Genomic DNA, 13,081 nt, shown 5'->3' on the forward strand with positions numbered 1-13,081 from the left:
CCTAAATGTAGTTACAGGATAAGAGCTATGCTCGTGGTGTCCTGTCTGTCTTCCAAGTACAGGACTCTGTCATGTAACGATTTGAAACTACTGGTTTGGCCTCCATCACCTTCTCAAATTAATTTGTTTCAACTGTCTACCACTGTTTGCCTACCATTCTACCAATATTAGAAAAAAAAACTTTCTAATATTTTTTCGCCACCTTTGTTTCCGCATGTTCTCTGTGTGCATGCGTGTGCGTGTGTTTATGTGTGTGTGTGTGTGTGTATACACATCAGTCCAGTATATTGAAATTACTTATGTCGTCGACGACGATGGCGGTGGCGATGATGATCTGAATCATCAGAATGATGACGATGTCTATGACGACGATGCCCTCTAGAAGAACATTTACTGCTTGCCTCACTCTCCCCATCAGACGAGCGCCCACGGCTCCTTCTGTGCCTACACCATACCAAAAGAAGTTCACTTTTATTATTTATGTATGTTTTACCTGTATTTTGGGTGTTGGTGCAAGTCATACCAATATTACTTACACTAATGAAAGCATATACTAATGCTAAAACTTTACACTATATTGTACATTATACAGTACTATACAGTAATTAAAACAAATCTTTAGTCATGTTTTATAAATTAGTAAATTTATTATACCAGCCCAAATTAGAGTCTTTTATAACATTCATATTATGTATTTTCTCTAGTCACATGCTTTATATCTTATAATATTGAATACAGTCAGGCACATCATAATCAAACACCTGGTAACTAATGACACATCAGAGTATTTACAGTAAGCAACTTTTTAAGTCTGCAACTTTGTAGCAGTCTGCCCAAAATGCTATGCGTGTAAGTGGCTTTGCATGAATGTACAAATACCAATCTTATGTAATCTCACTAACCCACTGTACCTTCTTGCAAATAAATTATTACTATTATTATTATTATTATTATTATTATTATTATTATGTAAATGAGCTGATATTCACAAAACTGGTAAGTAATGTTACCCAAACAAGCAAGAGTTGATTTACTCAGCACCAAGCCATGATTAGGGCAAGAGGTCTAATATCGTCCAAGTTGGCAGGACAAAATGCATATCTTCTGTCCTGCCATTTTGTTTGTTACTGGTACTCTCTCTTTTCACATCCTCAGATTTATTACAAAGATTAAGGAATATTATTTCAATATGTTGTCTCAAATGATATTAAGCACTACAACCCTTCACTAAATACTCTGCAAGACTTCAGTGAACTAAAATCATCCCAAAGTCACATCTAATACTAAGAGAAACTACAAAATTTGTTAGGATTAATATAATCTGTCTATTTATTCTTATAGCGGGTGGGAGAGGAAATTTATACCATACCCATTATTAACCAAACGTCTTGGTAAATAACAGCTCTTAGTTCTCACCAAGTTGGACATGATGTGTCGGATTTATAAGACTTATAATTTTATACTACAGTATCTTTTCATTATTAAGTGAATTAAGTTTCAGGGTTACAGTACAGTACTGTATATTGTTACTAAATATTGTGTAATAGTGCTGTATAATGACCACAGCTAATTGCCCAGTATTATATGAATATAGTATGAAAATTATTTAATATGAAAGTTACTTCATTAAAAAATACAAATATGATTGTAAAACAAACAATTGCACTCAAATACAACTATACTTCATGAAAAAAAGTACAAACAAAAAGCTTCTTTTCTTAAAAAAACAATAAGGTTGGATCTCAGCATGCCACAACAAGTACCACTGCCATGCTAAGATTAAGATGTACATGTGAGAAAGATATCACAAGCTAAACAATTTGTACATTACTTTCTAAGCAATATAATACTAACCTGCGGTGACCTCGAGAATCAACAGAAGATTGGCTGTCTACACTGGAGGTTCGCCGAGACACCACATAGCTGTGAGAGGCAGGGGCTGCAGAGTGAACAGATCTGGGAGATTCTCCTCGAGGTCTGTGATCTCCATTTCTACCTCCTAGAAGTGTTGCTGTACCACCAGTTGTCACACCAGCTGGGTAAGGTGCTGAGCGAGTGCTGCGGGGGGAGTCACTACGAGGTGCTAATGTCATGGAAGTGCTGCGATACATGTGTGATACTCTGAAGAAAAAAACAATCGAGCACACACATATCATTCAGATTGTCACAATAATCTCAACATGGAATTTTAATCTACATTATTCATATGTGACACTTTAAACAATTCAAAGTAAATCTCTTAAGCAATGCTGGCTGACTCACGTAGCAATTGGTGTTGGCAACTGTATAGTGTTGCGAGTCTCGGGTTTCACCTCAATATCCTCTACACGTGGCGCTGCAAATAGTCAATTAACCCATCACTATTCATCCTCATTACATTTATGAGTATCCTCTATGCACTATATATGTATCTTCTTGAGGAAAGAGAAAGAACTCTCCCAGACATGTATCTCTACAAGAAGACATTTCCTTCACTGCATGAAAGACAGTTATAAAGTTTGAAAGAAACTAAAAATACAGCAATACAGTATCTACTGTATTGCTGTATAAGCCATTCCAAATGCACACTGGATATTAGATTACAGTTAATATTACCATGCTGGAAAATAAAGTACTGTACACGAGTACATTTTAGATTGCACTGGTTTAATTTTTAGACTGAACAGATAAGCTATAATTAATAGTTATTTGAACAAAATCATAACTATAGTAATATAGAGTAGGAATAATTTTTAGACGTCTTTGAACTATTTTCTATTATCTCTATTATAACTCATTTTCTAAATGATACCAACCCCTTTCTTGGTACAGTATTAGTAAATGAGAAAATGTGAATATTTAACTCAGTTTATGCAGACTTGCCTTTAGTTATTATCCAACAGCGGAAAGCCTCTGTGTGATAGCATGGGTAATAGAAAGATTTGCATTAAGAAAGTGTAAGCCCTATTGCATATTATACGCACCATAAACAACAAAACTCATTACCCTGTAATATTCAACGTTGAAAATTATGTCAAGTACTGCATTAAACGACTTGGTTCCATAGCAGTGTGTAATATTATACAGTATTATTATACAAAGTAATTACAGGGCAAGCAGTGTTTTGTTACCAGATATCAATATACTGTACATATATAAGGTGTACATATACATTGTAAAAACCAATGTCAAACAACATCCGCTAAGGTCTGTAATTTGTTTTTGTTTTTACCCTCTGTAACCCCTTTGTGCTACTGTTCACAGGATGAATACTGAGTGCAACAGAAATTAACTTCATATTGCAACAAACAATAGTTCAGTGTTACTATGGAAGATATTTCTCTCAATTTTTTATTGTTTAGTATATATTAAATTAAATTACAGAAAAGTACTGTAATACAAATTAAGTATAATATTGCAGTACACTACTGTATTTAGATACTTATTTGCTGCAAATATATTGGTTTCAAAGGATTTGTTTGAACAATCTATTAATTTGTTAAAGCTTTCATTGTACTTTCGTTTAACACACCATTGTACTTTCGTTTAACACACACAAAGTACTGTACCACTGAGCTAAGTCTTAATGTGGCAATGGAATAAACTTAATAGCACATCACTCCGAATACAAGAATGTGTTTGACTTCAAGGGCAAGAAAGCAGTTATTCATAAATAATCTCTGGTGCAACCCCACTTAGATTATTGTATCCAATCATGGAGACATTATCTTCAGAAAGACACATTTGCTTTGGAGAAAGTTCAACACCAGGTGGCAAAATTCATTCAAGAAATAAGTCAACTCTCATACCAGAAACAGTTGAGAGCCACAGGGCTAACAACACTTAGTTTAGTTCATTTATTATGCACCCCATACCAATCTTGTGGGCAGTAGTGGAAAGGGTTACAGAGGCACATAATGGGTTCAGGGACTGAACCCCACAGTTCATTTAGCTAATCAAGTTACAATCTTGCAAACCAGATATGACAGGACTAATCTCATTGAAACTTAAAATACCAAACAATTTGGAGAAGACTGATCGAGACTTCTTTTAAAATATCAGTTGTACCACAAACAAGGTCCAATGATTTCAAGCTCAACAAGCCATAATGCAGGACAGAAAGCAGGATATGCTTTGTCACCCATAGATTTATAAACCCATAAAACCACCTATCCACCAAAGCCGAAAATGTGTTAAATTTCAAAATCCAACTCAATTACATCATCAGGACAAATGAGGGGGGAAGCCTTTGTCAAGCTGCTGGCTTCCCGTCCTTGTTAAGGCCAACAGAGTTAACGGCCCTCAGGTAAATTCAAGTAAATTAAATTACTGGGACAGTATATAGAACTGGAATATTATGGAATGATAATAACTTCTTTACTGCCTTCAGTTTTACACATTACCTTAGACAACATGATAATGATTGACACTAATCATTACTTGTCCATAATTCCATAAAGTTTCATAATTCTAAAATGTTATATCTCAAATGATACAATTCTGAAATGCTCAAATTCAATTATGAAACTTTAATACATCAAATAATACCCTCCACTCCTATTTAGTAATAGATTTTTTTTTAGAGTTTTTAAAAGATTCTAATTTCCTTTCACTAATGTATATGCAATTGTAACTTTTACCATTTTTTGAACTGCATATTTCTCTGATATGGTCCACTCACCAAAGATGCATAAATCACATGTGCACCTCACAAGCAAATTAACCTGGTATTCCAGCATGTTATTACTTTGGTCTAAAGCAAGACTTACTGTCCTGAGCACCTTCCACAATGCGCCGTTGGTACCTCCTGCTGGGCATTCTGGTGAACTCTGGTTGTGTCCGTGACCCAAGTTTGGCGTCCTGCACTGCCTCCTTCTCTGTCCTCCCACTGTAAAACAAACTACGTTGATAAAAAAAATAAAGTAAAGAAATACGGCAATGTAATAAGCATTGCATATTATATTATCTTTGAAGCCTATGGAGAAGAAAATATATGATTGGCCTATTTTGCAATTAAGATGGTGACAAAATTGCATTAGACTGATTAGTGTTTGCTCCAAGTACCGTAATATACAGTACAGTATATGAAATTTAAACTACAAAATATTAATGTTAGTATCATACAATACAATAGATATTAGACTACAGATAAGCTGTCTTATTTGTATTCAATTTAAGCACATACATAATTATACCAGTATTCCCATTAAACAGACATTTTGGTTGCACGAGACAACTGGCACTCTAGGTATTAAATATGCACAATACAAAGCTATATCATTTATTCAATTAAATGTGTGTCTTTACTAAAGTTGAAGGGTCCTATTATGATGCAACATACTTAATTTAATTTAGCAAACCATCTTATGAGATGGGAAATTAGATGAAGATACAACTAATATTTGATCAATACTGTATTCTGTAATTCTTCATATAGAATAGGGTAGCACCATACTACTGTGTACCTCAGCTTGTTTATAAAGAAAAGGCAGATGCTTTAGGGAAACAATAATAAACCAGATTATTGAAGCGGTTAGTAATCCTGTACTACCAAAATTATATTATATACATATAATGTATATCCATACTGTACAATGCATGCATTTTTATATGGAATTTCTAATTACTAACTTTGAGTGATAGCTATATATTTACCCTAAATTAGTATGAAAGGTCAAGGATGTAGGTATATCAGCAGATTTAATGAGATCTATAATTCATACATACATCCATAAACGTACACACATTTCCGGCATATGCTTGCTAGTGTAAAACCCTAAGACAGCGTTCCAGACACTCGTCATTCAATTTTGAAGTTTTCTCACTCAGGCACCTAGCTCCTCTCCAAGAGCTCCGCCGCTCACAGTGATCCTACCTGTACCTGAACTTGGAGCCGAGGGAGAAGATAGCAGCTGGGGAGTTGCCCGAGGCCTGTGTCAGCCTGAAGAAGGCGTGATGTTCCACACAACACTGCCACAAGTGTTTGCAGGCAGCCTTACTCGGCGTCTCAAACCCATATGTGTTCTCGGAGTTCTGTAATGGAAGATGATTATGGAATAGTAGCTATTTTAAGTGACTTATTGAAGGGAACAAGCAGGGCAGAGAAACTTCTTGAAAGGAATAGGGCTAGGTAGGATTTTTTTGTTTTTGTGTTAACAATCTTAGGTATACACAGCAATGTGCTGCTCCCCTATTCTATATGAAAGCTTACACCGTGTAGATAAAAAAACTAGCTATACGTTCATCTAATATCAGGTAGGTGTGGTCCGCCTAATTACTCAAAGCTACCCAAAGCTTCCTAGCATTACGTATGTAATGAAGAAATATGACATATTTACTCACTATAATATTCGTGCTGAATGTAGAACATGAAAAACTAATTATTTTTACTCTGACAAAATTATAACATTCCATTATTATCAATATCAATGCTTAAGATTCTAGGGAAAATTGAAATAGAAAACAGAGGGATATATTAAACACAATCTTATATTAAGAGTGCTTTACCTTGCTTGTTGTGGAAATACAGTAGGCAATTGTATTATGTGACTGATGATGGAATGCTCCCTGACAGATTAAAAAATTACGGATTATAGTGTCAGGAAGATAGATGACAGGTAGTACTGTATTGGTGAAGATTACGTGATGGGCGAGCTAGGGGATAAAATTATCTAAAATTATACTAAATTATAGTCATTGCCTCCACAAATACAATAATTACATTTCATACAAAAAATTGTTGCTTTCAGCCACAATATCATGTTTAACCAACAGCTACAAACACATCATCTTAATTCATGCAGAACGGCACCCCTCCTGTGTCAGGTAAATCCACTATGGGCTCACCATAGCCTGTGCTACTTGCCCCGCTCCTGTGCCAGGTAAGCTACGGGCTCACCATAGCCCGTGCTACTTGGAACTTGTTCCGAGTAGCTGAATCTATAACAACAACATCATGCATAACCTTAAGCTTAATTTAGTAATGTAAATGTACTATACTAGATCTTCTTTGGGTACAACAGTTCATATTTTGTACTATGATCCATAGTCACGATAGGTACTGTAACTACTGGATCTATAGTCACCATAGGTACTGTGACTACTGGATCTATAGTCACCATAGGTACTGTGACTACTGGATCTGTAGTCACCATAGGTACTATGACTACTGGATGGATACTCACGTTCTTGTCTCGTACACGAAGCATGAAGAACCGGCCCCGGAAGTACACCTTGGAAATTCTTGGCCTAGGGAACAACACAGGTTATTAATACAACAACAAAACAAATATTAGTTTTATATGAAAGATGACTAGGTCTTAGGATTTTATCCTCCCTTTATGTGTCCATTTATACATCTTTCCTGAATCATGACGGCTTTGTTTGCATTTATTAAACAGTCTATAAGCTCCGAATTTGTACAAGGTTGTCTATAATAATAATAATAATAATAATAATAATAATAATAATAATAATAATAATAATAAAAATAATAACCTTGGGTCAAGAACTATCTCGCACCGTTTCCAAGTTTCTAAACTGCTTAAGAAATACAGACTGTCAAACTATAGACTGTAAACTATAAGCTGTCAAGAGCGAGACTAAATGTACAGGTTTCGTAGTTCGACACCTTAATTAAGTGCTTGACAAATGTGTCCTCGAAGTCTACGAAGTCCTCCAAGTCTACGTGTGTGAGAACCAAAATGAGTGGCCAACATTTACAGAAACGTTGACTGTAATGTATTGCAAACTCTAAATATAAGAAACTTATTAAGCCATTTTACAATACTAGTTTGCATACGACATTTTATGAAGGCTGAATCTCTATTTTAAATGTCAAGCAAACATTTCTTACTGAACTTGCTTTCAGGAGACAAGAAATATTCTATATACATATCTCCCCCCCCCCCCCAAGAGAGTTTTTAAAGAACTTTTGAACAGGAGCATTACAAGTTCAGTGTTACAAATTACAGTACATGTAATTCTTGCATGAACTGATTAAGGTAAGGTAAGATAGGTCGGTGTTATGAAGAACTCCGTCTAAAAGGAATTTAGAATTCATTCACTTAGGAAACTTATACACCTTTCCTCAATCATGATGGGTTTGATTTGCATTTGATTGAAGAATTTTTGAGCTTCGACACAGCTGGGAGACTGTTCTCAACCCAAATTTATTATTTTTATATAGACAATCCTGTTGCGCATTTAAACTCAAACTGTTAAATGCAAATCAAGCCACCATCAGGACACCACAACCATGGCATACAATACCAGCTACACCACCAGACAATAGTGTTCATTATGCACTAGGCTTTATCAATCAAAGGTGTCAGCTCAGGTGGGTTGGGAGACAAAAACAAAAATGTAAACGCAAGATATCGTTCGTGGAGAACAAATTGCCGCGTTAAAGAGCATTTAAAGAAAATTAGTTGGGCGTAAAAGAGGGTCGGGAGAAGACTGATGCTGAAGAAGAGAGATATATCGAGAGAAATGAGATACATAAAATGATTCCAGAATGAGTTGTAGCCTAGTTATAATTATACAAATTCGTTGAAAACAAATTATAATTCAATTATTGCCGTAACTTAAACATACAAGTACTACAGATCTTTTTATTATTATTATTAATTGTAAACGTGTGTGGAAGTATTCAAGACTTACCAGAAGTAGTTGCCAACCTTCGCCTTGTTCCTGAGAACTATGACTCCTGATGGAGTGAGACCCAGGAAGTATTCTATATTGTCCTCACCCTGCGGATCAACATAAATATAATAATTAATAATAATAATTAATAATAATAATTAATAATAATAATGATAATAATAATAATTAATAATAATAATAATTAATAATAATAATAATAATAATAATAATAATAATAATAATAATAAATAATATATATATGAGGGGTACCACCTCTGGTGCAAGTGTAGGGACCCATAGCCTCGGAGAAGAAAATAAAGAGTACTCAGAGAAGACCTTGTGGATCCACATATATATATATATATATATATATATATATATATATATATATATATATATATATATATATATATATATATATATATATATACACATATATATGTCGTACCTAGTAGCCAGAACGCACTTCTCGGCCTACTATGCAAGGCCCGATTTGCCTAATAAGCCAAGTTTTCATGAAATAATTGTTTTTCGACTACCTAACCTACCTAACCTAACCTAACCTAACTTTTTCGGCTACCACACCGAACCTAACCTATAAAGATAGGTTAGGTAGGGTTGGTTAGGTTCGGTCATATATCTACGTTAATTTTAACTCCAATAAAAATAAATTGACCTCATTCATAATGAAATGGGTAGCTTTATCATTTCATAAGAAAAAAATTTGAGAAAATATATTAATTCAGGAAAACTTGGCTTATTAGGCAAATCGGGCCTTGCATAGTAGGCTGAGAAGTGCGTTCTGGCTATTAGGTACGACATATATACATATATATATAAATATATATATTATATATATATATATATATATATATATATATATATATATATATATATATATATATATATATATCGTACCTAGTAGCCAGAACGCACTTCTCGGCCTACTATGCAAGGCCCGATTTGCCTAATAAGCCAAGTTTTCCTGAATTATTATATTTTCTCAATTTTTTTTATGAGATGATAAAGCTACCCATTTCATTATGTATGAGGTCAATATTTTTTTATTGGAGTTAAAATTAACGTAGATATATGACCAAACCTAACCAACCCTACCTAACCTAACCTATCTTTTTAGGTTAGGTTAGGTTTGGTAGCCGAAAAAGTTAGGTTAGGTTTGGTTAGGTAGGTTAGGTAGTCGAAAAACAATTAATTCATGAAAACTTGGCTTATTAGGCAAATCGGGCCTTGCATAGTAGGCAGAGAAGTGCGTTCTGGCTATTAGGTACGACATATATATATATATTATATATATATATATATATATATATATATATATATATATATATATATATATATATTATATATATATATATATATATATATATATATATATATATATATATATGATTCTAATTATATTATGATATACTATAACAAAATATAATCACTAGACAATCTGCTATTAATAATTAGTCCAGGTTATTAACTCTCAGTAATAAAAAGACAATTAAGTATTCAAATTATACAGCAAAGGTTTTACAGCCAGATCTCCTTCCTGGCTATGTAAAATGACACATGAAAACTATGGCAGCTATAATGAATTAACTAATCAAATGTAACAATATTTCTAGTCCCAACCTGTTCTCTTACAAATAACGTCGCTTTTCGCTCGTGTGCGTTACATAAGACCTAAAATCGTCTTACAAGAAAATGGAAGCGGCTGGCAAAAGTGACGTACTGTCCCGTTTTCTGTTTTGGGTCCTCTGGTAGGTTAGGAGAGGACACTTTAGTACGATAGTTTCTTGACATTGTGAACGTTGGCGAGGTGGTACTTCAGGGTGTGCGACAAAGAAGGCTGCGTCGCAATTTGCCAAAAATTATCCTACCTTATGAATAAAGTTAAAAATGCTATGGAAGGCTGGGATAGATACTTTACTTATAACGGCAGGCTATTCCAACCAGGTGTGAAACTCTTGTCGAACAAAAATAATTAAAAAGTTTTAGTTTAGTTCAATTATTATGCATCCCATACCCATCCTGTTTGCGATTGCGGAAAGTGTTACAGAGGCACATAATGGGCTCAGGGACTGAACCCCACAATTCATTTAGCTAAGCAAGTTACAATCTTGATGAGCTAGTTACAAAATTCAATATACGTCGTCACATCATTAATGGGTTTGCTATCGACCACAAGTACAGTTTCTAAGTTAAGCAACTGACATATGTGGAGAGCTAGTGTCACAATTGATATGTTTGTCCTGCACACCGCCCCCCATCCAGTGGGCAGCGGTGGATAGGTTACAATCACTTAGTTACTACCTATAGTTAGCAAACTGGGGATGTTTGGCTAAGATTTCTGGCAGCAGATCATTTTGAATGAAATATTTACACATCTCTTGGACATTTGTTTTAAAATTGTCTCTGAATTCACGTATCTTTTCGCGCTCCATCACATAGTGACGGAGGGTGTGCGAATAGTTCAGTTGATCCCAGCCCATTGTCCTCGTATCCCTTTTATAAATGCTATGCAGTCATACTGGCTTAGCATTTTCAACTCATCATTACCTTACTTTAGTACAGTTGTGAACAACATACTCATTCTTAAATATGTGCACGTGGAGAGCGGATCAGGACTGATATCCTTGTAGGCTGTCAACTTTCAATATTTCAGTGATATCCTTGTAGGCTGTCAACTTTCAATATTTCAGGATACCACAAAACGAAAGTTGCTTTATCACAACTTTCATTTTTTTTACAGTGACGTCAGAGTATAATTAGCATTTAGTGAGTTAACACTTTCTGACGTACATGTTGACCTCGGGAAGGAACTACGTGACCCTTGCTCTTCCCGGTGGAGATCATACCAGCCAGACAACGAAGGTCCAGAGAGTGATCAATCCTCGCCCCCACGTTCTTGTTTTGCACAGTGACAGATCGCTAAGATCATATTACCTTTACTTCAGCAGTTATCGTCCATTCATCACTACACATCGTGCGCTACATTTTACCAGACGTATCGTTCAAAGAACCCCATCTACTTGCAGTACTCTGCACCAATCATTTACACAATTAATTAAAAAGTATTGTAAACTTTTTAATTAATTCTTTGCCGCCAGGCCGCTAGTTTACACATGTTAGGCTTATATCGAGTTCAAGTATGTTTATTGAGATAAGAAAGAAATACATCTCAAAGGGATAGAGTAGCTTAGGCTATTTCTATCCCCCTCTACTTCAAGGGGGGTAGAAATCTTAATCCTTATATCGAGGATTGGCCAATGCTGAAGGGCTGATTTCTGGTTACCTTTGTACAGTGACTGAAGTGCCCTTTGACCTGGTCCAGAGGGTGGCAAATGGCATCATCAAGCCCATGGACTCCATAACTACGTAATTAGCTCCGAATTTGTTATGTCCTTCAGATTATAGAGACGTCATAGGGTGTGACAGTGGGCGGGGTGGTGGTTGTACTCTTAAGGGACTCTGTACTCTTAAGGGAGTAACTGTGACCTAGCGACTGTCGGATAAGCGACTGGTAGTTAACTTATTGCTAAAACAATATTTTTCACGTGAAAATCACCTTGCTTAACAATACCCAAAGTTTCTTAACAACAATCAAGGCCTAACAGAGGATGATAAGCCCAGGTAAAGACATCTTAACTACATAATGACTCCATTCTAAAGACGCTTATTAAATCACTATTGCCAGCTTAACGCGATAAATACCAGCCTTTCACTTTTCCAACGTTGTGGTTTAGTGAAGTCACCGGTGCGTTCAGTCAATTGTGCCGTAATGTGTATGAGTATACTCAAGTGTACCGGGGCCCCTGGGGAGTGTACCGGGGCCCCTGGGGAGTGTACCGAGGTCCCTGGGAGTGTACCGGTGTCCCCTGGGGAGTATACTGAGGAAGGTAGGTAAATTAAGGGGGGGCGGGGTAGAAATAGCCTAAGCTACTGATACCTGGATGATGGGGTTCTGGGAGTTCCTCTACTCCCCAAGCCCGACCCGAGGCCAGGCTTGACTTGTGAATGACTTGTACTCTATCCCTTTGAGATGTATTTTTTTTTTGTCTCAATAAACATACTTGAACTCTAAAGTAAATTAGGCACGTCCTAGTTCTATAACTATTACTAACTAAACCTAGAAGTCCCCATGGCTCAGTGGCAAGACATTCGCCCCGCGCTTCGCAAGCGATTTGGCCTGGGTTCATATCCTGGCTGGGGAGGATTGACTGGGTGCCAATCCTTAACTGTAGCCTCTGTTCTCCCAGCAGTGAATGGGTACCTGGTGGTTAATCGATTTGGCGTGTTCCGGGGAAAATTAAGATTAAGGACCTGCCCGAAACGCTTTGCGTGCTAATGAATGTAATTGTACAATGTAACATGAATGTAACTTGTGTGAGCATTTACCTAGTTGTGCTTACGGGGGGGGGGGTTGAGTTTTGGCTCTTTGGTCCCGCCT

At 35.9% G+C, this 13,081-nt stretch overlaps 1 protein-coding gene across 13 annotated transcripts in view; it reads right to left on the minus strand.

Annotated features, from left to right (window-relative positions):
* The window catches only part of LOC123761441 (band 4.1-like protein 4), an 817,171-nt gene that overhangs the window by 27,090 nt on the left and 777,000 nt on the right, over positions 1 to 13,081 (minus strand). For 10 of the 13 annotated variants that reach the window (XR_011228615.1, XM_069324962.1, XM_069324958.1 and 7 more), the window contains 7 exons: positions 8,641 to 8,729; positions 7,164 to 7,227; positions 5,855 to 6,012; positions 4,749 to 4,867; positions 2,263 to 2,335; positions 1,855 to 2,121; positions 298 to 444 (listed from right to left, as the gene is read on the minus strand). Coding sequence is in view for 12 of the 13 variants with exons in the window: in XM_069324962.1 (XP_069181063.1) it covers positions 298 to 444; positions 1,855 to 2,121; positions 2,263 to 2,335; positions 4,749 to 4,867; positions 5,855 to 6,012; positions 7,164 to 7,227; positions 8,641 to 8,729 (917 nt within the window). In the remaining variant the exon portion in view is untranslated. The remainder of the gene's footprint in view (positions 1 to 297; positions 445 to 1,854; positions 2,122 to 2,262; positions 2,336 to 4,748; positions 4,868 to 5,854; positions 6,013 to 7,163; positions 7,228 to 8,640; positions 8,730 to 13,081) is intronic. The other 3 variants (XM_069324963.1, XM_069324961.1, XM_069324959.1) reach the window with 3 other exon arrangements.

The sequence above is a fragment of the Procambarus clarkii genome, chromosome 15 (genome assembly GCF_040958095.1).
Source record: "Procambarus clarkii isolate CNS0578487 chromosome 15, FALCON_Pclarkii_2.0, whole genome shotgun sequence".
Taxonomy (NCBI): Eukaryota; Metazoa; Arthropoda; class Malacostraca; order Decapoda; family Cambaridae; genus Procambarus; species Procambarus clarkii.